Here is a 27,545-nt window from a genome sequence, read left to right as displayed (position 1 = left end):
GCTTCCCACATGAACGAAATTATCGTAGGACAATATGAATTCAAGAATTTTTTTATTACTGCTTCAAAGAACGTTAGTCACTGATCATTCAAAGCTTTACATTTTTCATTGTGAATCTTTGAAATTCAACATGATAGTTATTGATACGACATGTATATACGCGCGTTCAGGTTTTTTTAAATACACTTTTATTATACTTAAATTTTAACATTTAGTTAGTTATATTGTCTTGAGGAAAATAGAAGAACAGGATGCGTAAAATCAAATCACACTGGTCAAAAAGTGTCTCCAGATCACATCCTTTTACCCACTTCCCACAATAAAATTATTTGCTAGGATGCAGAGGTAACCTCGGTCCTAAAGCACGAATTATTTCTTTCATCCCTTTCTCTCTCTTTTCCAATCTATCTATTGACTACTAGGACGTGGCCGGCGCCGTTATTGATGATTAAAGAGAGAGCATCAGTTTTGGGCATTGTGAATGTGCTGTCAGTCCCAGACACCATTCATTTGACCTTTGAACAAAATTGGTGGCCTCGGAGTAGCAACCATTGGCGATGTGGAATTCGTTCTACTGAGCCACGCCTGCGATCATGGGATTCGAAATGCATTTTATTCAATATCATTGTTTTACCAATAAAGAGTTTCTATAAAATATACTGAGAAAGTTCAACGGCATTGGTCAATATTATATTATTACTCGAAAATTAAATAAAGCATTTCGGGTTCAATGTTTAAAGGTGGATGTGAGTAGTTAATCAAGCTAAGCTAAGCTAAGCTTATGTTCTATGCCCATGGATTTTTCTGACTACATGTTTTCTATGACAATCATCCAGTTCAATGACTTTATAGAAAATTTTATGCCCGACCACTTTGTGGAAGACTGCAAAAACATTTGAGTTGGTCCTGAAAAGTTATTGGCAATTTTCTAAAACTTTATTAGACTGATTGAAATTTTTCCATGTTTCTTAAGTTTTTTTCAATTCCGCTTCACTAAAAAGCGAATTTCTTTCCAGGCGTAGTTTGAATCGTTTTTGGGTCTTCGATAAAGTTGTTTGGGATAGAATTTTCAGCACAAATGTGTATGTAATAGTAAATCTATGGGTAAGGGTCATCATACGAGCTCACAGCTCTTTGAAACCAACTGCTCCTGTATCTGCCCAGAATGTGTTCGAAATGAAAGTTGACAACAACTTAAGCGTGAGGAAAATCCTTAGTATTACACGAAACTTCCGTAAAATGGGTATACATTTTAAGCCTAATCTTAAAGAAAAGTTAGGCTCATATAACCGGCAATTAAAGGATTTCTTCGAAATCAAGAAGTTGGGTGATATGGGAGGAAACGAAAGCGTCAAAGAAGCACCTGCAGTATACTGCGTCGATGTAAAAAAAAATTATTCAAAAGATTCGAGACTCGCGAAATATGACTGATGAAGAACAAATTTTTAAATTTGGAATGGACGGTGGAGGTGTTTCTTTTAAAATTACTTTGTCGGTGATTTCACTAAGACAGCAGTCCAAAGCTGAACGTTTCAAGGATGGCGGTGTTCGAAGGTATTTTATAAATAGTTTTGAACATTAGGCTTTTAGTATAATAACGTCAAATTATTTAATCAACTATTAGGCTTTTGATTCTTGTTCTTGCCCCAAAACTGGAAGAAAAATATGAGAATATTGCTCCAATTTGGAACGCGCTACAGTTGCAAGACACCGATGGATATGTTGCAGGAGATTTAAAAGTCAGTTGAAGCAACGAATCCAGAGCTAGCAGAATCGTGGACTGCAAAGGCAGGAGTGATGCATCTCCAACAAACGTTTGGTTTCACAGGGAAAGCTTGTCATAATCTAATGGATTCCTCAGATGTGCTTGAAGGTAATTTTGATGTGCAAGAACATTTAAAGGCAGGGCTAGAAGCGCCCATGCTGTAAAAAAGTAGGGCAAAATAGTTACTTTGAAGTGAAATTAGGGTAAAATAAGTGACCAGATCAAGACGAAAACTAACTAAAAAATGACATTAAAAACTAAAACAAAACGCTTCAAAGACAATTTTGATAATTGAAAAACGTTTTTAGGAAGGCTCTTGGCTTCACTTGTAGAAAAGCAATATGTTGGACAAAAGAGGAACATTTTAAATGAGTTTAGATAATTTAAGAATAGCGACCGCAGAATCCTAAAGTTCTAAGACTATGCCCACCAATGGTTGCTAAACCTCGAATCGAGTACATTCGGCAACATATCTATCAACCAATCATCGCACCAACAGTCGCTAACTTGATTCGAGAAAAAGCATTCGAGCAGTAGGTTGTTAAAGGATGCGTTTATGTAGCAACCCGGTAGCAACGCAGCCGGTCGTCACTATCAGAAAATAAACAAACACAAATTCCAACCTGGATGGCAACAATGGGTGCGAAAAACAGTAAGTAGATAAAAACGCAACCGATCAAAACGTCTAAAATACCGACCGAAATAGCAACGCCTGGTGGGCTTGGTCTAAAGAAACGATGGGAGGGAACCAAAAGATCGTACTGTAAAGACTAGAACAACTAAGCCCGACAAGAACTTCGAGTTTATCCATTTTTTTTAAACCCACAAATTTTGAAAATTCATTCTATAGTGTATACATTATAGAATTTTTTCAATGTCACTAGAACAGTTGAAAAAGTTCAAAATTAAAATGAAAAAAGTTAACAGTTCGAAAAAAATTTACAGAAACCAAGATTTTCAACAAAATTGTTATATGAGAGAGATCTACAAATGCAAATAAAGAACCAGCACAGGTTTAACGAAAAGTTTCAAGAATTTACTTGAAATTGAGTTAAGATTCACAGAAATTTCATTTCATTAAAGAGTCATGAAATTAAAAATTTTGAGGTCCTCATGAAAAAGTGACAAAACAATGATAGAGGTTTGAAAACAGATAAAGAACAAAAATGTTGACAGAAGATTGACAATGACTTAAAGAAGCTTAGCGAATTTTTTTCTTAAGATGAGAATAACACAGAATCAGAAAGGCTTTATAATTTGACGAGACTTATCTTCAAGGTAGAATATATTTTTTTTAATTTTAAACTAACTCAAAGAGAATTTACTTACAAAAACAACAGGAACATTTCCTAAGAGATTCACTGCAGACTTTATTGCATGATTCATATATCAATCATTAGAAAGATTTACTAGAAAAAAAAATTGATGTTCAAAAAGGAAGGTATTTAAAAAAAATATTCATAAATGATTTAACACGACAATTTCATTAAAAAATTAAAAGATCCAAGAAACACCTCAGAAATATTGTATCCATCCAAGAAACACTTGTTGGAATGTTGTAGAAAATATATCAGAAAACCTCTAAAAAGGTACAAAAATTACTTATCTACCAATCTTCCAAATGATTCGAAAATGTCTAGAAATAAGGGAACTTAGAAATGAAATATCTGATATTTTCGATTCAATTGAGTCACTTTACACAAGTTTACATTCCGTTTAATACAACCAAGTGCATGGAATGTTTCCTGTCATGTGATTGTTCACTGTACAGATTTTGATTGATTTTTTTTAAAATTAAGTTGAGAGTTATTTTTAACTAATTCAAGATTTAAAAGTCATAACACTTCAAATCTTGGTTAAACATGTTGTAATAGTGTCACTTTAGGAAATATTTTTTCCTGACACGAATGCCAAAACTTTGGTAAAGTGTCAGAAATTAACAAAAAACTTAATATTTTTAGGCGAAAAGCTATTTTTGTTCAAACTCCAATTGTCATCCATGTAATAATGTTAATGTTTAAGTGTAAGAGATATATCAAAGCAAAACAAAACAATAATCTTCCTTACTGAATCTGAGCCATTCTCTCAATTTAGGTCGTGTGAATTCCACGAAAGGAAAAAAAGGAACCCGTCAGACAAATAATAAACGAATAACCTAATAATAAACTAATGAATAGATACATACCACTAGACGTGAAACAATATAATGTTTTTAATAATGAGTAGAAAAAGTTAAAAAAATAAGCTCAGTTGTAAGGAAATTATATACAAAATAGTGACTTTAGGGACCAAATTTTAAAAAAAGTAACTTCTGAGTGACCAGCCTAAAAAAAGTGACAAAGTTACTAAAAAGTGACCAACTTCTAGCCCTGTAAAGGTAAGTAAAATAGATAAATAAAAAAAAACACTTAAAACTGTAAAAATGCCGATATCGCATTCCACATTCTACGATTCCATGTAAAGGATTTTTGCGAATACACTAGAAAATCGCTGGGTGTATTCGGAGAGCAAGCCTCGGAGAGTGCTCATCATGATTTTTCAGAAACGTGGAAACGATATCAAACCCCCGATACATCGAAGTTTTACTATGATTATCTCTTAAATGCTGTAGTTGACTATAACAGTGGTCATCTGTGTTGATTTTTAATTTAAAATAAAAAATATCGATTATTTTTATTGTTGAATCCAAGAAGGTAACCAAAAATGACTTCTTTAAAGCCAATATTACGCTATTTACCTTGTTTGACTAAGCACATTTTAAGCACGAAAAAAATGGTTGAAGACCCAAAAACGATTCAAACTACGCCTGGAAAGATATTCGCTTTTTAGTGAAGCGGAATTGAAAAAAACTTAAGAAACATGGACAAATTTCAATCAGTCTAATAAAGTTTTAGAAAATTGCCAACAACTTTTCAAGATCAACTCAAATCTTTTTCCGGTCTTCCACAAAGTGGTCGGGCATAAAATTTTCTATAAAGTAAAGTCATTGAACTTGGTGATTGTCATAGAATATATGTAGTCAGAAAAATCCATGGTCATAGAACATAAGCCCCCTTATTCTGCGCCGCGCGTGAGGTGACGATAGTCGAGTCACCCGATTCCAGTAATCGCTTTAGGTGAGAAACGTCTGTTAGCATGTACTTTTTGAGTTCTTATCCTAATCTAGTAGTCACCGTGAGACACAAATCGTATGCTCTGTCACATCGGCTTCGGGAATAAGGTGAAAAGACTCCGACTCGACTCGACTATCGTCACCTCACGCGAGGCGCAGAATAAGGGGGAAGGTTGATTGAAAAACCCCATTGAAAATCTAATGCAAATTGACTTAAAACTTAAAATCGCTCTAATTTCAAAAAAGGCCGATGAAACATTTCCAAATTTTCAGGATAGATGCCTGAATACTATATCTTTCGAATGTCGAGTGCCGTTTTGGTGGTAATTTTTTATTTTTAATAACGTATTTTGGCACACCGTGACTTGTAATCAATAACTAAATTGACCTTTACTCCATGAAGCAGTTTTTTAAAATTCGTGATGCGTGATTAACGTTAATTCATTGAATAAACATTTTTGTTTCGAAAGTTTAAAAATATCCTTTAACTGATCTTGCCAGTTAAAATATGCTGTTGCTTTATTGATTGTCACGCATTTTCAATGAATGCTACAAAATTACATTATTACAGATTTATTCCGGTTAAACTACAGATTTTTTTTCCAGTAGGAATCTTAGCTTTAGCAAGTATTAATGAATGTATTGAATTTCATTCTTCATTCAATCGAACGTATGATACTGAAGAATCACAAGTGACATTGAATGAGATTTTTGAGTTTTCCAGATGCATAATATTCTGAAGACACGTCCACTTGATGTCATGAATTTCGAAAATTCCAAATTTGGAATGACATATGTAACCAGTGAAGGAGCATAAATTTTGAAGATGAAAATTTTCGTTGTTAGAAGAGTTGACGATCCAGAAGAGAATCCATGTACTTAATAGTAATTGGAAACATTTTTTTTTTAAATATCCAACAGTTAGAAAAAAAAACTCTAATGATTTTAAAATTATTTCCGTAAAACTAATGTTCATAGATCATGTGTATCTATATTTTGTTTAATTTATTACAAACAAAAACAATAAATTTTTTATTTGGCTCTTTGAAACTTTGGAATGTTGAAAATTTGAAGTTTTTGGCTCTTCTGACTCAAAATGTTGCCGAACCCTGGCTCAAAAGATTCATGAAATTGAATCGTTACTTGGAAAACCAAAAATGGAAAAAAAAGGCTTTTATCAAATGATGTAAATTTTGACATTCCATTAGAAATTATTCTTGAAGCATTCATATCTGGACAAGATAAATTTATGTTATGTTTTGTTCTGCTCGATATCAAACTATGCTATCTGAGTAAAATATAAACTTGTAAAAAAAAATATCAAAAACTGATAAAATAAAGCTAAGCTTGTACCTATAGATTCTTTTTTCTAAATTGAGATATTTTAACATTCTACAAGTTCTGAATTATAAATGATTTTGATAGAACAAAATTAAATTTCAACACATCTCATCTTGATATAATTTTGTTTTTCGCTTCTGATCGGGTAAGGTCACTTGGTCCCGAGATGGCCGAACATAAAATCAAATTGACCACATCTGCATCAGCCGAAAATGGAGAAGGAGCCTCCTTCATGTCCGCAACAAACGAAGCGCAGACATTGCATCTGACCATCACCTCGTCCTTGGCGAAATACGACTGAGAGTTGCGCGTGTTCAACGACGCAAAGGGGCATTTGTAGAACGGCTTGAATCCCGAGCCTCGGAACTGCCACCGGTCGGAACAGTAGAAGAACAGTGGTGTGGAATTAAGAATACCTTGATCACGACGAGCCATGGTACACTCGGTAAAGATTCTGGAAAAGGAAGTGAATTGATGTCAGTTGAAACCTGGAGGAGCTAGAAATGGCAGTAAAACAAGCTTGTAGACGAGACAACAGAGCCTGGACAAACACACTAGTCGAAAGGGAGAAAGAACCACCGCCATTGAAGATATCCGATTATTGTATGACATTTTTCGCCACCTTAGTTCAAGGACTAATGCTTATGGTTATATCTTCTTGAGACTTTTTCCCTTTAAATCCTGAATACCGTAAGCTTATTATCCCATTCCCTTAGAAGTCTCATTGAGTGGTTATGATTTTGTTGCATGGTAGCCAAGATGGACGCGTGGATTATTTTCTTTGCCACAACAGCGGCGCTGCCGTAAACCCAAGGTGGATACAATACATAAATACCTTAGTGCAAGGACTAATGTTAGAATGCCGCTGAAAGACCGAGCAGATCAGCTGCTGACAGATCGAACAGATCAGCTCAAACGATGGACTGAGCATTTTTTCGATCCACAAAGATGGTCATTTTTTTCCTTTTTTATAGGAATTTAACCCATTAAGGTCATTCTTCCTCGATTAGCGATTGTCGATGATCAACAAAACCCACAGCTCGAAGAAAGGAGATCTGACCGAGTGCAGTAACAAGCGTGGCATAACGTTGATCTGTACAATATAAACTACTCTACAAGGTGATCCTGAGCAGTTTCCAGGAGAAGATCGATACTACACTCCGAAGGCAGCAAGCTGGATTCAGATGCAGACGAACATGTGTGGACCACATCATAACGCTACGAGTAATACTGGAGCAAATCAACGGATTCCAGGACTCTTTTCTGCTGGTGTTCGTTGATTTTGAAAAACTTCGATCGACTTAACCACGAAAAAATCTGGGCTGCTCTTAGACGACGAGGAGTCCCAGAGAAACTTGTCCATCACATTGAAGCACAGTACGAGGCATTTCGTGCAAGGTCTTGCACGACGGTGTTTTATCCGATTCAATCCCGGTTACTGCTAAAGTGAGACCAGCGTGTATCTTATCACCACTACTCTTGACTGGATTGATTGACTGCAGACCAAACCAACGATTTCCGTGGAATCCTAAGACAGTGGAGCAACTTAGCGGTCTGGACCTGGCTAACCCAACAATTTCGGAAGACCAAGTCGAAGAAATCAATACAGCAAATCCTCCCAATTTCGTAGTAGCTATGCAACCAGTTGAGAATGTGGAGTGTTTCCAGTATCTTGGTATCCAGATAACGCCTGATGGTGGTACCAAGAAAGACCCGGATACCGGTATCAAGAGAAACCCTGATTAGAAAATCCCTATTTGCGTATGCCAGTGTATTGTTGTACTGGTTCGAAACTTGGTGAACATATACGGTAACGACGCGAAAACTGCAAATAGGTATTTGTGAATCGCTGTCTGCGGAGTATCACCCGCGCTTGGTGGCCTGATAACTGGATCTCAAACGTGGAACTAAATCGCTGGTGCCATCAAAAGGCGCTAGAAACCGAGATTCGGGAACGTAAATGGAGATGGATTGGACACCCGCTGCAAAGAGATGAAAACGAGATTTTCAGAGAAGCATTTGACTGGAATCCAGATAGGCGTTGAAGAAGGGGCAGACTTGGAAGCTCGTAGCGGCGTAGTCTATTAGCCGCTGAAATCCGCACAGTTGACGAAAACCTTGGCCGGCAGCAAGTGAAAGCGCTGGTTCCGGATCGCCTGCAGTTGAGATCTTTTATCTCGGCCCTATGCGTCGGACAACCTGTGCGGGACCCTCAGCAGATTATCGTTAATTAACTGTGCCTAACTTAAAGATGTTCGGGAAAACCATACAGAACCAGGAAATCTAAGGGAAGCATCGGTGGACTTAGAGGAAATGACGAAAAAAGTATACGGTCAATATTTGGTAAATATCAACTTGACGTATTTCTTTCAATTTTGTATTTAAAAAACCTGAACACCCCCCATTTTGAAGGTGTGTGTGTGTGTGTAGAATGTTGCTCCTATTTTGATTTTGGAATTCACTTTTCAGTTGTCAAAATGCCGTCCAAGGAAGAAGAGCAGCGTATCAAAATTTTGTTCGCGCATCGCGAAAATCCGACCTACTCGCACGCAAAGCTGACAAAATCGCTAAAAGTTGCCAAATCAACCGTTACAAATGTAATTAAAGTGTTTGGTGGACGTTTGTCGACAGCCAGGAAGTCTGGATCGGGGGGAAATCGAAACAGAAAGCCGCTGAGACGACAAAGAGAGAAATCCTAACCTCTCTCTCGGAAATGCCGCAAATAAGCTGGGCGTATCGTCTACAACCGTGCATCGAGCCAAAAAACGAGCTGGACTATCGACTTACAAGAAGGTAGTGACTCCAAATCGCGATGATAAACAAAATACGACGGCCGAAGCGCGATCCCGGAGGCCGTACACGACGATGCTGACGAAGTTTGATTGCGTGGAAATGGATGACGAAACCTATGTCAAAGCCGACTACAAGCAGCTTCCGGGACAGGAGTTTAATACGGCAAAAGGAAGGGGAAAGGCAGCAGATATTTTCAAGCACATGAAACTGTCAAAGTTCGCGAGGAAATATCTGGTTTGGCAAGCCATCTGTACCTGTAGCTTGAAAAGCAGCATTTTCATAGCTTCCGGGACTGTCAACTAAGAAATTTACGTGAAAGAGTATTTGAATAAACGTCTACTGCCTTTCCTGAAGAAACACGGTTGTTCCGTACTGTTTTGGCCAGATTTGGCATCTCGCCATTACGGTAAAAAGGCCATGGAGTGGTACGCCGCCAACAACGTGCAGGTGGTTACCAAGAACAAGAACCCTCTCAACACGCCAGAGCTCCGCCCAATTGAGAAATACTGGGCTATTGTCAAGCGGAACCTAAAGAAGACCAAAAAAACTATCCAGGACAAGCAGCAGTTCAAGGCAAACTGGCATTCTGCGGCGAAGAAGGTGGACAAGGTGGCTGTACAAAATATGATGGCAGGGGTTAAGCGTAAGGCCCGGCAATTCGGATTTGGAAAAGCGGAAGCCTAACTGAATGTTTTTCCTGAATTTTATACAAATTAAACTTGAAAAAGAAATTTAATTTGATTTTTTAAATAAACGATTTCACCGATTTACACGCGTTTTCCCTTGACCAAATTTTGACCGATCACCCTTTATCCAGTTGTATGACAAAATTTAAACACGGACCTGAATATGAAAAAAGTTTTCTCAAACAAATTAAAAAAAAACATAATACACAAACGTTCAAAATTTTCAAAAGATGAGAAGTAGAGAAAATTAATCTGTTTGCTCTAACGATGATCTGCTCGGTTTGTGCTAACTACAGCTGCCGCCTTTCTCATCGATTGTCATCCCGGTTTTTATATAAATATACATCTTGCTTTTTTCTGAACTTTTCTTTAATTCCCCAGGGGTACACTACCGGGGCCAGCTGTTGCCATCGAGTCGGCAGGCCAGCTCCAACGCCAGCGAGGGTGGTGTCAATCGCGAATCTTCCCTGGACGACTCGGGGGTGGTGGACGACCACGAGGAGCAGGACGTGACGGCCACGGAACTGGTGCATCCTGGAGCACTGGTAGAGGTGGGTGCATTTCGTTGTTTTTTCTCTCTACTTACGACGGCGACACGGTTTGTTTGCTTGCTTTCATTTTAATCTCCCGGCCCAGCCGTGTCGTTCGTTGTCGTCGTTTGTGCTGGGGAAGAAACAAATAGTTTTCGTTGCACTTTTGAAAGGGACAAGTTTTCCCCCAACTCTCTATGAATGAATGCGTCTGTTTGCACGTTGGGGTTTTCCAGTTCGGGAAAGCAACATTTCCTTCGCCATTTTTTCCCAAAAGGAACCGCCATGTCAAAAACCTCCCGCGCACCCGTGCATTGAAAATGTACTGAATATTTATTAAAATCTGTTTAATATAGAGAGTAGGAAAACTGCAGCGCCCAGCTGCTCTACCTGTTTTATAGGACGAGGTATCTCAAGCCACGGGAGCTTCAACGCCTCTATCTATAGAAAAAGGCGTCAACGTTGTAACGATTTATAGTGTGATGCAAGGAGCACAGCATTGTTAACTAGCAGGGCGTGTTATATTGTTGGAAACGTCAGATAGGGAATGAAAAGCTTCAACTGCAGAAAAAGCTCATAATAACACAGAAAAAGGAAAGGATTATGTAAAAAGTAAGAATTTTCTTCCATGACCCAAAGACCTAGAAGAAAACCTTGAGTGGTAAAAAGTTTGCTTTGTCGTTACAATATAGCTACTAGTTCATCACTTGATAGATATTCACTTATTTTGAACGTCATCACTTGTTGCATATAGAATCTTTTTACAATTTTTAATGATTAAATGCTTTATTAAAAACCATCAAATTTGGTCTTGAAGATTACCTGTACACTTTAAAGCATGAAGGCTTTCAACTCAAAATGGCACAACTTTAAATTTTTATTTCACATACAGAATATGTTGTCAAGGCCACAAATATTCTAAATGGAACGAAGTTGCCAAATCAAAACAATCAGCAGCAGCAGCCTTAAATATCTGCGCTATTTGTGCTTATTCTACCAACCACGTTATTGTCGTGATTTTACGAATCTCAATTCAGAGATTCACTTAAGGGGGGGGGGGGTAGGGTCTAAGACATTAAAAAAATCGATTTTTTTTTATTTTTTTATTTTCTTATTGTAAAACATTTCAAGAATGTTGTGTAAAATTTTCAAGTCAATTGAAGCAAAACTGTAGAAGTTATAGGCCTTTATCTCCTCCTATCTAATACTGCAAGAAAGCAAGAGCAGAAACTTCAAACGCGTTTTTCTCGAAAGCACATTTTTAAAGTCCGTGTACATCGTCATTTGAAAACTACTTATACGATTCTGTTCAAATTTGGAACATATTTTCTACATATAAAATACCAGACCCCAACTTTTTTCTTTTTTGTTTTTTTACTTTGGGGAGATTTTACAGGTGAAAAATGGCGGATTTTTTCGTGAAAAATCCTAGTTTTAACTTCAAACAGCCGCAAAAATTTCATAAAAATTTTTTTAAGTTAAATAAAAACGTTGGGGTCCAGAAAAATATCTATTAGATATATTTTGCTCTGATTCTTTGACTTCAGATGATTCTGTGCTGAGATACAGTGTCCACCGCAAATCCTGTTTTCTAAAAGGCATCCTCGAAAGTGCTCCGTCACCGGCTCATTTTTCAATATTTTTTTACGAAAAAATAACTAAACGTTCTTTTAACAATGCTTTGTATGATGCAAAAAATTTGAATACATTTGTTTGAACGATAGCTCTAGAAAAAAATCGTGAAAATGGTGTTTTTTTATACCCGTTAGATCCTACCCCTCCCTTAAACACGTCTGTCGCTCGTAAGAATAGATCAATTAGTGGTATGAATAAGGTTTAGCAATTGCTTCGATAGCTTTTACTTAGCTCGAAATCAATCAAAGCAAAAGTCCAAAGCATTTGCTAGTTATTTTATTTTTATTTACATAGTATTCCGTCTCACGACATAATTCCTAAAATTCCTAACACGAACATAATTCCTAAAATTCACTCGGTTCATAGCAACCGTTCTCCAATTTCTCGGGCACCCCACGTTCGCCAGATCACGCTCCACTTGGTCTAACCACCTCGCTCGTTGCGCCCCCGCTCGTCTTGTTCCTACCGGATTCGTAGCGAACACCTGTTTTGTAGGACAGTCGTCCGGCATTCTCGCAACGTGTCCCAGCGTATCCGGCCAGCTTTCACAACCTTCTAGATACTGGGTTCGCCGTAGAGGCGCACGAGCTCGTGGTTCATCCTTCGCCTCCACACTCCGTTCTCCTGTACGCCGCCAAAGATGGTTCTTAACACTCGTCGCTCGAATACTCCGAGTGTACGCAGGTCCTCCTCGAGCAATATCCATGTCTCGTGCCCGTAGAGAACAACCGGTCTAATAAGCGTCGTATACAGGTTACACTTCGTGCGAGGGCTAAGTCTTCTCGACCGCAGTTGCTTGTGGAGTCCATAGTAGGCACGACTTCCGCTGATAATTCGCCTCCGGATCTCACGGCTGGTGTCATTGTCTGCGGTCACCAGTGAGCCGAGATAGACAAAGTCTTCGACTATCTCCAGCTCGTCGCCGTCGATCGTGACCTTGTTACTACTGGATAAGCGGGTTCGGTCGGTCTCGGATCCGCAGGCCAGCATGTACTTCGTCTTGGACGTATTAATCATCAACCCAATCCTTCCTGCTTCGCGTTTCAGTTTGCGGTAGATCTCCTCCACCGCCGCAGATGATCTGCCGACTATATCAATGTCATCGGCAAAGCAGATAAGTTGACTGGATCTGTTGAAAATCGTGCCCCGCATTTCGCCCACCGCTCGTCGAATAACACCTTCTAGCGCCACGTTGAACAGCATGCAGGATAGACCATCACCTTGTCGAAGCCCCCTGCGCGATTCGAATGAACTCGACGATTCACCCGAAATCCGCATACAGCACTGCGTTCCATCCATCGTCGCCTTGATCAGTCTGATCAGCTTACCGGAAAAGCCATTATCGTCCATGATTTTCCATAGCTCGTTACGGTCGATCGTGTCGTATGCGGCTTTGAAGTCGATGAATAGATGATGCGTAGGGACTTGGTGTTCACGGCATTTTTGGAGGATTTGCCGCAATGTGAATATATGGTCCGTCGTAGACCGTCCCTCCATGAAGCCGGCCTGATGACTTCCCACGAATCTGTTTGCTTGTGGCGTTAGGCGGCGGAGTAGGATTCGGGACAACACTTTGTAGGCGGCATTGAGGACAGTGATCGCTCGGTAGTTCTCACAGTCCAATTTGTCGCCCTTCTTGTAGATGGGGCATATTACCCCCTCCTTCCACTCCTCCGGTAGCTGTTCTATGTCCCAGATCCGGATTATCAACCGATGTAGGCAATCGGCCAACCTGTCCGTGCCCATTTTGATGAGTTCAGCTGCGATGCCATCCTTCCCAGCCGACTTGTTTCTATTCAGCTGGCGAATGGCTTCCTTAACTTCACTCATAGTTGGGAGTGGCTCCTCTTCGTCGTTGGCTACGCCGGCGATGTAGGGTCAAGTGGGGTAATTATGAACACGGGGTAATTCCGAACAATTGCCATACGCGCTGCTGTGGGGGATGAATTAAAACAAAAAGTTCCGAAAGTGGTAGTTTAACATCAAATTGATAGGTATAAGCTGTTTCCGATCTTTTTTCAAATCCTAATGATAACATTTCATATGTTTTAAAAAACCATTACCCCGTGAAACGGAAATCGTTTTCGACAATGTTCAATGTTTTGATTATCTGATCATATGAAATCCAGCTAGAATGGTGTTATCAACTGTTTTACATCCAGTTTAGGATGCTTCGTTTGGATTTTGAAAAAAATTTGAAAAATTTTACTCCTACTGATTCACAGATGAGTGTTCATATTTACCCCATAGTTTTCGTCCTATGGGGTAATTATGAACACATCTTCTTTTGCATTTCCTGACATTTCTAATGCTTTTTAATAGCCGAATGATTTATTCATCAACTTAGGGGGGCATTCACTAATTACCCAAGCATTTCCAGACCCCTTTCCCCCTCCTCCCCTAGTAAGAAATTTCTTAAAAAACTACTCCCCCCTCCCTCCCTTCTATAACATCTTAACACATTAACGACAGTGGAGAAATCTTAGCCGGGAAACATCAACACTCGGCATTTATATCAAAAAATCCACTGGACCAAATTCAATAAATTTCATAATTAAATTAGGTCTGCAATGTGTTAAGTTTTGAATTTTTGAGAAATTGATTTATTTTCCCAAAATTGAGATTCGGATTTAGAAAAAAAGCTATGCCAGTTCTTTTCACTCTTTGCAAAAAAACTTTTTACCCCCATTTTTTTTTAAACTGAAAATAAAATTTCGAAAGTGGAAAAAAGTGAATAAAACAGAAATTTTGAAAAAAGTTCAATCCGTATCCAAATTTAAACAAGTCTTAATTTTGTTTAAATAAATAGTCATAAAAACTTGCTTTTCGCTGATAGAAAAAAAGTCAACAGTCAAAAGTTTTACCGGTAATACCAAAACCGAAAACCTGTATCCCGGGAATAGTTCTCTAATACCGAATACAGGTTTTACGTGCTTCCAAAACCAGATTTTTTGGTAATTGATAAACAATAAGGATATAAACCAAACTTGAAGAAATATTTAATTTGACCAAAATTAAATTCACCACTTTAAATTAACGACAAATCAGTCCAATTTTATTGAATCCAAAAACATTTATTTTTGATCCAACGTTTCGGTGTTGGTTAACACCTTCATCAGGGATCAAAATGGTTGATTCTGAATTGCTTTAGTAAAAGCGTATTGTCCGGATGTGTTGTGGTGGAGTTTCAATTCAAATTTGAAATTTTAAACTTTCTAACACTAAACACGAATTAGGACATTTACGTAGAATTGTTTAGAATGTTTACTAAAGCAATTCAGAATCAACCATTTTGATCCTTGATGAAGGTGTTAACCAACACCGAAACGTTGGATCAAAAATAAATGTTTTTGGATTCAATAAAATTGGACTGATTTGCCGTTAATTTAAAGTACCAAAACATACAGTTGAAAACTAAAAAAATCAACATTAAATTCACCATTTGTTCACAAAAGATTTGCTGATCGAGCTTTTATTCATAACTGTGTGAAATTTAACATTATTATGAACCTTAAATCTCTGTGGACAACAGTAAAATATATCAAAAACTATGATACATTTGATTTATGAATAAGTCCACATAGCAACGATCAATTTTCTTGTATGTTTAGACAACGTGCTGCTATTCAGAACATTAGAATTACAGCAAATAATAATTGTTTATGAGTTAAATCCGGATATCAAAGATCAAATATCTATTTTTTTGCAGTCTAATTTTTTACTAAGATACTTTTTTCAATGTTAATTTAAGCCTACCCCTTTCCTGATACCTGATAGATACTTTTTTCAAAGTTAATTTGTTCGAATATTTTTTTAATTTGGTGAAAATGAACGTCTTTTGGTTGAAGATTTTCTCTTTCAGTTTTTTTAAGGAAAACTTCGGTAGTACTTCAATTTTTTTGAAACAATAGAGCTACTTATGTGAAATTTCATACAGGTTATAAAAAAAATTTAAAAGTATCAATATTTTTCAAAACTGTCGATCATATAGAACTGACAAGAATGGTAAAAAATGACTGTTCACTGATCCAAGAAGATTTTTATGAGTGTTTTTGTGAAATAACCCTTTAAAAATATTTTCGAATTTCCTGTATATGTATAGGTTGCAATTTCATGATACCTCGCACGTACGTGAAAAGCCTAGCCCACGACATTTTCGTGAAGACTTGATGTTTGCTGCGCAGGACATTTTAAACGGATGTAAAAACTATCGAGTAGCCTAACTCGTCTAAAATTTCACACGTATGGAGAGGTTCTATCAAATCAAATATTCTGTAAAGACGTAAAGAAACGGAAAAAAAGAAACCCACCAAAACGCAACAAGAAATTGAACTCTCGAAACAAAAGATAGAAAAATATCAATTGAAAAGAACACTAAATAGCTATTTTTCTAATGTTTTACATCTTAATTTTGATTACATTTGTTTATTTTGCAAGTTTTATACATGAATTGGATTGAGTTTTTTTAAAACAACCCGTTTTCTTGTTACTGCTAATAATTTTCATTATTTGGTGTTGAATTGAGATTTTCTGACCCCACGGGGTCAGTTTCGGGGTAAATATGAACATAGTCCGGGGTAATTATGAACAGAGTTTGGGGTAATTATGAACATAATTTTTAAAGTAAAAAATCACCATACACTGCTTACTATGGATAAATGTAACGTATAACTACTGTTACTTTTCAAAAATTTTATCCCAAGTTCGTAATCCTTGTTCATAATTACCCCCTAGAGAGTGGGGTAAATATGAACAGACGGGGTAATTATGAACAGACGTCTCAAGGACAGAGGTTGCGACCAAAAACAAAAGTTGGTCTACAGAATGATTAAGAGCACGGAAACATTCATTGATGGTAGCTTTTCAGAGTTTGTGATAAGAAATTAACATATGGTGGCTGTAAGTGTGCCAAATGAAGAAATTTTGTTCATAATTACCCCACCTAGCCCTACCTTCCCCCACCGTCTTGATCTCCTGCATGTGCGCCGTTCAGGTGTTCATCGAAGTGCTGCTTCCACCTTTTGATCACCTCACGATTGTCCGTCAGGATACCCCCGTCCTTATCCCGGCACATTTCGGCTTGCGGCACGAAGCCTTTGCGGGATGCGTTGAGTTTCTGATAGAACTTTCGTGTTTCTTGGGAACGATGCAGCTGCTCCAGCTCCTCGAGCTCCTCCTCCTCCAGGCGGCGCTTTTTCTCCTGGAAAAGTCGGACTCGCTGCCTCTTCCGCTGTCGGTGATTTTCCACATTTCGACGGGTGCCTCTTTGCACTACTGCCGCCCGCGCGGCATTTTCTTCGTCCATCACCCTCCTACACTCCTCGTCGAACCAGTCGTTCCGTCGAAATCGCTCCACATAACCGATGACGTTCTCCGCCGCACTGTTGATGGCTGTTTTGATGGTATCCCAACAGTCCTCGAGAGGGGCTTCGTCAAGCTCGCCCTCTGCCGGCAGCGCTGCTTCGACCGATTGCGCGTAGTCTGCCGCGACCTCAGGTTGCTTCAGTCGCGCGATGTTTAACCGAGGCGGGCGCCGGTTTCGCTTGTTGTTCACTACGGAGAGTTTTGGGCGCATCTTCACCATCACCAGATAATGGTCCGACTCGATGTTGGCGCCCCGACAGGATCTGACGTCGATGATGTCCGAGAAGTGCCGGCTGTCGATCAAAACGTGGTCGATCTGTGATTGCGTTTGGTACGGTGATCTCCAGGTGTACTTGTGTGGGAGGCGGTGCTGAAAAAAGGTACTACGTACGGCCATTCGTTTGGAGGCGGCGAAATCTATCAGTCTGAGGCCGTTTTCGTTGGTCAGCTGGTGCGCACTGAACCTTCCAATTGTCGGTTTAAATTCCTCCTCCTGGCCGACCTGAGCATTGAAATCCCCGATGACGATCTTGATATCATGTTTTGGGCAACGGTCGTATTCACGCTCCAGCTGCGCGTAGAATTCGTCTTTGTCGTCACCGGTACTTCCGAGGTGAGGGCTGTGCACGTTGATGATGCTGATGTTGAAGAACCGGCCCTTGATTCTCAACCGGCACATTCGTGAGTTGATCGGCCACCACCCGATCACGCGCTTTTGCATCTTTCCCATCACTATAAAAGCTGTTCCAAGCTCGTGTGTGTTGCCGCAGCTCTGGTAGATGGCACGACCATCTGGGTACGTTCGTACCGTGGAGCCCTTCCAGCATACCTCCTGCAGCGCTACGATGTCGAATTTGCGGCTCTTCAATTCGTTGGAGAGCACGTGGGTACTGCCCACAAAATTTAGAGATCGGCAGTTCCATGTTCCAAGTTTCCAATCGCTAGTCCCTTTTCGTCGCGTGGGTCTTTGCCGATTTCCATCCGAAATTTGTTGTTCGTTATTCGTTGCTTATGTTTTTTTAGTAGTCACAGGCTCGCAAGGCCCGCAGCTAACCCCACTATCTCGCAGGAGGACCGTCGTGATGTTGCTGTTTTGGGTCCCGAACACCACCAGGACGTTGTTGCACTCCGCACGCCGCCCCTAACATGGAGAACAGACGCGTACGAAGCCCTCTAACTCAGTCTGCATGCGACCAAAGCATCCACCGGGGTTGGGTACCCGATCTCCGCATTGTCTACTTCACTAGCCATTTACTAATTGATTTTTTTAATTTTCTTTTAGACGAATGATTTTATACAACGACAGGAATATGAAAAAAGTTGGGTTATCACTTCGAATTTTCTTAATCCATGTTGAAAATGCCTTTTTGAATTGTTTTGAAGTGAAATATTGCTAATTTGATAAATTCATGACGTTATTAAAGAATTTTTTATTGAAAAAGTCTGCTACCGAGCATGCTTAGAAAATAAAGCAATTGCTAGGAGATTTGTCGAGCAATTGCTTCAGATTTGAGCTTTATTCATACCAAACTAGCTTGTTTTAAAAATAAAAGCTCCTGACTGAGAAAACAGCTGTCAAAAAAACTTTATTCATAACAACCGAAGCAATTGCTTTAAGCGACTGCTCGACTGCTCGATTTAGTTTAGCAAAAGCAATTACTAGGTTTTTTTCATACCACCCAATGACTGACTTTGTTTTGTTTGTTTGTCAAGTGCTGCCAAAATAGCAAATGTTGTCATAGAAATTTATTTTATTTTATTCATCTACAGTGTTGCCGAATACAACTATTATTTTATTTTATTCCTAATTAAATTTGATTTATTTTCTGCACATCCTACAGGTAGGGGAGGGGCTCCTTTTAATCGACCTTTATGGATTTTTTTTAGTATGGACTTGAAAATTTTTTTGTTAGAAATGCACAATATGTACAAGTTCCAATGTATGGACGACTTGTAGGCATTGTTAACACCCGTCTTTTAGAAAAAAAAAAAATGATCTTATTCTAAGACAGCGTTTTTTGAGAAATTGAGTTTTAGTTTTTAAAATACATTTTTCTCAGTTTAGAATTTTAAAATATTTTTTTCCTAAAAACTTAATCATTTTTCTAAAACTCTTTTGTAGATCATTTGTGTAGGAATCGTAATTTTAAACCTAAAAATTTTCATAAAAAAAGATCTTTTTTGGGAAATCCAAGTATGCCAAGTAATTTTACTACGTGAGGATTATACACACAGAACAAAATTTTGACTATTACGTGTCACTGAAAACTGCAACCTTCAAAATAAATCACCTGTAATTAACAAAACCTGTAATTTTAAATGTTTTCCTTAAAAGTTAACGAAAATTCATTTATTATTACAGCAAATATCCTGTAGAAAAGTTGTGCACTAAAAATTAAATTTCACGTAATTTGTTTTTCGACCTGTAAAATTACGGTGCATGTCCTACTCCTTTTTGTTACAGGACATTTGCGTGATTTTACAGGAAATAATTTTAGCTGTGCACACACAAAATTCATTCAATTCTAAGAAGGTCATTCAATATACTGTGTCCAGTTGGTGCGAAATTCGGCTTATGTGAGTGCAGTTGTTCGACCATTGTTGTCATGCATAATAAAGAGATTTATTGTAATTATTTCTTTCATAATTCTTAACAGCAAAAACTGTTTCCTGTAAATTACGCAAATGTCCTGTAACAAAAAGGAGCAGCACATTTACCGTTATTTTACAGGTCGAAAACATGACTACGTGACAGTTAATTTTTAGTGTACAACTTTTTACAGGACATTTGCTGTAATAATAATTGAATCTTCGTTAACTTTCAAGGTAAACAATTTAAAACTACAGGTTTTGTTAATTACAGGTGATTTATTTTAAAGGTTGAAGTTTTCAGTGTCACGTAATAGTCAAAATTTTTTTTCTGTGTTGAAGAAAATGTTGGCTTATTTTGGTGTATTGAGATGAAAGCTCCATCATAAATTGGGCTATGCAATGGAATTTTTTGCAGAATATTCGGTGATGCAGACGGTACTTTTGGACACCATTTAAAGCTTTTTAAAATTTTTCATGTTTAAGCCCATTACTTTAATATTTTTGAACATTTTTTTTAGGAAAACTGATAAAAGTTCAATAGTTTTGATATGCTATTTGACGTTTTTCGTTGGAAAATAGTTTAGCTATATAGCTTTGATATTTGGTTTTATTCTATTTACGAAAAAATCAAACCAAATCTATCTCGAAAAATGAAAATTTTAGAAATCTGAAAAAATACATGTGTTTCTAAGTCGTAAAAATGAACCATATTATAAATTTTGGGAAGATCTGCATACTCCCGGCGCAAACCCGTCAGATAAAGAATGGATCATTCAAAATCTGAACGCACTGTTTATTATACCATAGCGCTCCTAGTTGTCGGATCTGGAATGTTTTGACAGTACTTTGTTCGGAAATGTTTTCTTTATCAGTGCTGAAAATTTCATAACGATTCGTTTTGTTCCAATAAAGTTACACGTAATGGAAGCTGCGAGGCGAAAATTAATTTTGGACACCCACGTCAAAAACCAGACGTGGTCTGATTCAAAAATCGTGAAATCTGATTTTGGGCGGCTTCCTGGCCAACAATTTTACAAAGCCACTGGTCGGGGTGATGTCCCCGCCAAGTTCAAATTCGTTTTTGCCGATAAGTTGACAAGAAAGTGTTTAATATGGCAAGGTATTTGCAGCTGCGGACGAAAAACCCGGATTTTTTTTGTGAAAAACAAGACCATGAACTCCGAAATGTACAAGGAGGAGTGCCTTAAAAAACGTTTTTTTTTTTCGTACATTAGATCTCACAAAGGACCAGTAAAGTTTTAGCCAGATTTGACAGGCTGCCACTACAGCAAAGAGGTACTACAGTAGTATCGGGACAACGGGTGAATTTGTAGAAAAGGTGATCAACCCACCCAACTGCCCTCAATTCCGCTCTATCGAAAAATTTTGGGCAATTATCAAGCAGAAGATGAAGAAGAATGTTATTTTTATTTCGTTTACATAGCTCCGAGATAGACCCTTTTTAATGCGTCCAGATTTTGCGTGATCCATGCTTTATTAAAAAACAATCCCCATTTCTAATGCTTGAGACTAGGGTCACGATATACTCCACATAATAAATTTGCCTGTTCTTTTAATTTTTTTTTCGCATACTTGATAACAAAATTTATTAAATTAAGAATTTTGCGGCCATCATTATAACATCCAGTTTTTTTTGTCAAAATTTTAAGGCAAAAAATGAGGGTGAATTTTATACAACGTACTTAATTCAATGCACATTTCTCGCGTGAGCTTTCATTACGTCGTATAAAACATCTTAATAATTCACAGAAAATTGCTGCAAAAGCAATCAAGACAACTTTAAAATTTGTATTTCCTATATAGAATATGTTGTCAACGCTTCAAATGTTCTAAATTGATAGAAGTTGCGACTACTTTATGTCAGTTTTTGTAGATTTTCGTAATAAAACTGTTTGTTTACATTTTGTTTCATAAGACGTAATGAAAGCCAACGCGAGATTTCATACATTTTCGAAAAATTGTAGCTCAAATACGCAGGTGCGTCTTATCAAAAAAAAAAATCTCGAACATTTTGAAACTGAACAGACTTTCATTTTAACTTGTGAAGTTCGTTAAGAGATCAAAACTTTATCCTAGGATTGATCCATTTCCTCCGGGTACCATTTATTAGTTCAATCAAATGTGAACCCAATATTATCACTTTGAAAAGTAATATTTTACATTCTAATAGTAACTTTTTCCTCCTTTCTCCCATCTCCTCTTCAGCAACCGCAACCGGTCACTCTGGCGCTCTCGCCGCGGGAGGTTAGGATAATAAAATGTAACGGTAATTTAGCGAAAGTTAAGAAGCAAAACGTTTATGCCCTCCACCCGGAATACTTATCGCAAATTGTCGTACTAGGTAAGTACCAGCAGAGACCATAAATACTTCTCGAAGTTATTAAATAGTTTACTGCCCACCACGCGCCACCCAACCCCCAGGAAGTGGTGTCCGTTTTCCGGCGAAAATGGCCACCAGGGGAAATTACCACTTCCGGGATTTTTATTTTTCTTCGGTTTACTCTTTGAGCTTTAGAAGAAAATGCGTCACCCAGTCGGTGTTAGCTGGCACTAACTCCGCAGAAAACTCATCAAACTTATTTGTTTTATTTTCATCCATTCTTTCTCTTGCTGCTTTCCCGCAGACGATCTTCCTGATAGAAATTGTGATAGATGTGTTCAGTGTTGTTTCCACTACGAAAAGTGGTTGCAATTTCAAAATTGTTTATATAATGTAAGTGGAGGCTTGTTACTGGTACGGTTTACTGTTAGATGAACGATTAATCTTCTCTTTACTTACTCTTTTTAGATTGTTAAGGATCCATTATTCGAGTTAGGGATCACACTATGTATTGTTTTAAATACATTGTTTTTAGCATTAGAACACCATGGGATGAATGCGAGTGTGCGAGAAGTTTTAGATGTTGGTAATAGGGTATGTAAAACAAAAACAAAAGATAAAAACCCAAACACTTTTTAAAACATTTAAAATGTTCTAGGTTTTTACATCGGTTTTTACACTAGAGTGCACCCTGAAGGTGCTGGCCCTGTCGAAGGATTTTTTCTTATGCGGCTGGAACATTTTTGATCTGATTATCGTTTCAGCCAGTTTGCTCGACTTGTTTTTTGAATTGATGCAGGGTCTCACCGTGTTGCGAGGGTTAAGATTGGTGAGTGTTTTTTTTTTAATTTGTTATTTTAAGACTTTACATTTGAAAAATATAATCGTTTTTTTTTCAGTTACGGGTACTGAAACTAGCACAATCATGGACCACAATGAAGGTCCTGCTAAGTATTATCATATCGACAATAGGTGCTTTAGGTAATCTGACGTTCGTGTTGGTGATTGTTATCTATATTTTTGCTGTTATCGGAATGCAGTTGTTTTCCAAGGATTACACGCCGGAAAAGTTCGCACCGGACCCAGTCCCAAGGTGAGTTAAACTCGAGGAGAAAAAAAAGTTTAGTAATTCCATAAATAACCTACTTTTATTCAAGTATATTTCTGATTGATTCTCGACCTACTAAAAATATTAAACTTTTGACTATTTATATAATAAATTATCTGAATTAACTATAAATGTATGATTGATTATATCAATCAACAAAAAATACAATAGATTCAACTATAATTGTGTGATTGATTTTATGCCTTCGCCAATTAGGTATATTTAGCAGATTCAACTAGGATACAGTTACTGTAATGGTATGATTGGTTCAATTATAAATGTAGAAGACTCAAGCTCAAATTTAATTTATAAGGTATCACATGGAGAATATCGAAGATTTTTTTCTCCTTTTTTTGCTGTTGGATCAAATCAGACCCTACTCCAGTAATGAACTTCCTTGGAGGTGGAATTATAAACATCAGATTCTATGCCAAACCGACACTAACAAGTTTTCTCATCGCTGGCATTGTCCTCCAAGTCAAATCGCATTGCATATGTCTGAGAGAAACCAAACAAATCATATCCCATCACAAGACAAAGCAGGAAAATGGCCTTATTAAACGGACTGAATAACTTGATATCTTTTTCAGTTGCAAATATTGAACATATTTGTAGACTTGTTGTCGTTTTTCTCAACCCTGCTTCAGACGGGGTTGTTGATAAGTTACAAAGTTAATTGTCAAAAGCTATTAGAGATTAAAAAAACACATGCATCAAGAATTCTTGACGCTACCAAAATGATAAATTTTTAAAAAGGAACTTTTTTAGTTTTTTCTTGTTTTTGATCATTTCTTAGATGAAACTTATGCCATTAGCGTGGATTGTTAGATCAACATTTTGATTCATTCTGTAAAAAAGTAAGTCAAAATAAGGATTGGCGTGGTAATGCTGATTTTAGTAAATCCCATTTATAAGCGGGGTTAGTTTTTTGGGGGTTAGTAAAATTAAAGTTTTGTTTTTTTTAAGTAACAAATTATAAACAGACATGATAAATATAGAAAAGCAACAACATTTTTTTCCGTTATTGTATATCTGTCTGTTAAACATGATTTAAATTGGAAAAGTAAAATGTTCAAAATGAAGGGGGTCCATCTGTTTTTTTTTTGTGAAAATCATTTGTTAGTTTTTAATTCTGAACTACATAATGCAATTTTAATTCCTACAAGTTTCGATTTTGACGGAAAATATCTCAAAATGGAAAAGGAAGAGAAGCTGTTTTGGATTCGTGAATTGACTGAAAAGCCAACATATTTTCCCTTTGTATAATTTCACCAGTCGAAAACAATTATCAACTCAAAACCTCAGTTAAAAAAAGACAAACTTAGACATTTAAATTCAGCTCTAGAATTTAAATTATACACTCAAAATTATAACACTAGTTAACGAAATTTGAAAAAAAAATCGTAAACTTTATTAACCCCAATCCGCTCCCGAGTGTGAATATTACACAATGAACACCACGTGGATATTGCATCCCTTGATATCTCGAAAGCTTATAACCGCACGTGGAAAGAAGGAATTTTGAGACAACTTTACAACTGGAAAATAGGCGGAAAATTAGGAAAATTCATTAAAAATTTCTTAACCGACCGCACATTTCAAGTGATTATAAGAACAACACTCTCCACAGTAAAAGACGAAGAAAATGGGGTCCCGCAAGGTTCTGTACTTGCAGTTACTTTATTTTTGATCGCGATGAACTCCATCTTTAAAAATCTAAATAAAGGGGTACACGTCTTAGTTTATGCTGATGATATTTTAGTAGCTGTTACGGGACCTAGTCTTAAAGTGAACAACAGGAAACTTCAAATAGCTGTAGACAGAATATCAAAATGGGCCAAATCTATGGGATTCACAATGACTCCAGAAAAATGTCTCAGGAGCCACTTTTGCCTTAAAAACCATTTACCTTGGAAGCTCAAAGTATTATTGAATGGAGTACCAATACCATATAGGAAAGAGCCCAAAATTCTAGGAATCACTTTCGATAGGCGGATGAGTTTTGTGGCACACTGCAAGAAACTAAAGCAAGAAATTCGTAGCGGCACACGTCTAATTGAAATAATAAGTAAAAGGCATACTGTGTCGAATCGCGACACAATCCTGACTGTTGGCAATAGCGTAATTACAAGTAAACTTATGTACGGTATAGAAATTACCAGTCGTTCTTTGGAAAAACTCATATAAATACTAGGCCCCATTTACAACAAAGTGATTCGAAATGCTAGCGGATTACTTCCAAGCTCTCCTGCACTCTCCAGCTGTGCAGAGGCAGGTGTTCTTCCCTTCCACCTTGTTGCCGCTCTTTCTACCATCAAAAGAGCCATCAGTGTTGCAGAAACATTTAGCAAAAATCAATTTCTATATCAAAACGCTCGAGCAATATTTAGAAAATACACCGGACTACATCTACCCAACACTGAACGAGTTTTACGTCTTGGTGATCGACGATGGAACTGCCACAAACTGAAAGTAAATTGGGAAATTAAAAATAAAATTCGTGCAGGAGATGCTCCAAGAAAGGTAATCGCCTGTTATAACTCAATTGTAGAAAACAAGTTCCTAAATCACAACAAATTCTTTACTGATGGCTCTGAACTTGACGAAAAAGTCGGAGCAGGTCTTTATAGCAGTACATTAGAAATTTCTCGGAGTCTTTCGAAAGAAACGTCGGTCTTTTCAGCAGAAGCTGCAGCCATAGCGCTGGCACTGTATCACTGCACTTCTTCAAGCAACGTTATTGTGCTTTCCGACTCGGCGAGTGTGCTACTCGCGTTGGAAAATCCAAAAAATCGCCACCCTTGGATTCAACACATTCAACTCACAGCTCCTGACTACTTTACATTCTGCTGGATTCCGGGCCATTCTGGAATCCATGGAAACATCGAAGCGGACAGACTAGCAGCCTTAGGTCGCAACGAAACCCAATATGAAGTTGGAATACCTAAATCAGATCTTTCACGTTGGGTGAAATCCAAAATATGGGACGCATGGCTAACGGAATGGAGATTGCAAAGAAATCTGAACCTGGCAAAGATAAAAGGGGAACCCAACAAATGGGATGATCGGGCGAACAGAGGCGAACAAATACTACTATCTAGACTTCGGGTGGGGCACACTAGGTACACTCATCGACACTGTATTTCCGGGGGACCATCAAGGATATGTGACGTATGTGATGCGAGATTAACGGTAGAACACGTACTGATTGAATGTCCACAATATTCAGGCCCAAGAAGTGCATACCAAATAGATGGATCAATCCGGAACGCACTTTCGAACGATGCAGTAGAAGAAGAAAAAATGTTGTGTTTCCTGAAAGAATCTTATTTGATTAAAGAATTGTAAAAAGAGCCTTTTTCCTAGAGACGAACCAGCCAAAGGCTGAAAGTCTCTCTAATAAAGACAAAAAAAAAAGTTTGGCGGCTTTTAACTTAATTCGGATGCATCCAAATAAAACAACTTCTTCGGGGACCCTCAATGAATTCTTGAAATCTTTAATTTTGCATCATTATTTTTTTTATGGACGCACCCTGAAAGCCCAGGAAAAAAACTTCCTTATCAGACCTTGATTGTCAATTTGACACTCCTCGCTTAAAACCGGTTTCTCAACCGATTTTTACAAAATTTATAGTATTGGAAATCTCAATCTCTAATTCTTCGTGATTCAAAGCCTAAGATTAAAATCCGAAAATATGCTTCTAAAAAAAGACTGTAGTTCATATTTTTGTTAAGTATCGCAGCGCTTATGTACAACACCAGAATTAGTATGAAATTAGCTAATCTACAGTTTTTTCCGAAGCATGTTTTTTCGGATTTTTTTTAGACTTTAAATAACGGAAAACTGGAGTGGTGTAGGTGAATCAGGCCCATGCGAAGGACCCGTCCATGGGAGGGGGGGGGGGGGAGGGGTTTTAAAAATTCAAATTTAGCTTAAAATTATAACAATACCAAAAATACACGATAAACAAGGAAATGAATTTCAAACATCATTTTCTTACTTATGAATATCATACAAAAAAATAAGTTTCATTGATAAAATAAATCAAAATTTTCAAACAAATCACAATGACAATTTCAAATCAATGATATTTTTGGTTAGTCATTGAAATTTTTTTGATCATTGATTTTGATTTATGATAATGATGATCCTTATCCTGAACTAAAAAATCTGGATTCTAAAATAATCGTCAGATCAGGAGAAACTTAACCACGATAAATTGTTAGTAAAATGATGAATATTGTTACTTGTTGTTAATCTTAATTGATATTTCTTTT

The 27,545-nt window shown here is 37.5% G+C and overlaps 1 protein-coding gene across 1 annotated transcript in view; it reads left to right on the top strand.

The window, feature by feature from the left end:
• LOC129757613 (sodium channel protein 60E-like) overlaps positions 1-27,545 on the top strand; it is a 909,603-nt gene that overhangs the window by 840,429 nt on the left and 41,629 nt on the right. Inside the window, exons 13-18 of the mRNA XM_055754888.1 lie at positions 10,079-10,248; positions 22,045-22,180; positions 22,464-22,552; positions 22,628-22,753; positions 22,818-22,988; positions 23,059-23,252. Coding sequence (XP_055610863.1) covers positions 10,079-10,248; positions 22,045-22,180; positions 22,464-22,552; positions 22,628-22,753; positions 22,818-22,988; positions 23,059-23,252 — 886 coding nt within the window. The remainder of the gene's footprint in view (positions 1-10,078; positions 10,249-22,044; positions 22,181-22,463; positions 22,553-22,627; positions 22,754-22,817; positions 22,989-23,058; positions 23,253-27,545) is intronic.

The sequence above is a fragment of the Uranotaenia lowii genome, chromosome 3 (assembly GCF_029784155.1).
Source record: "Uranotaenia lowii strain MFRU-FL chromosome 3, ASM2978415v1, whole genome shotgun sequence".
Taxonomy (NCBI): domain Eukaryota; kingdom Metazoa; phylum Arthropoda; class Insecta; order Diptera; family Culicidae; genus Uranotaenia; species Uranotaenia lowii.
This window is presented reverse-complemented; position numbering and strand designations above follow the sequence as displayed.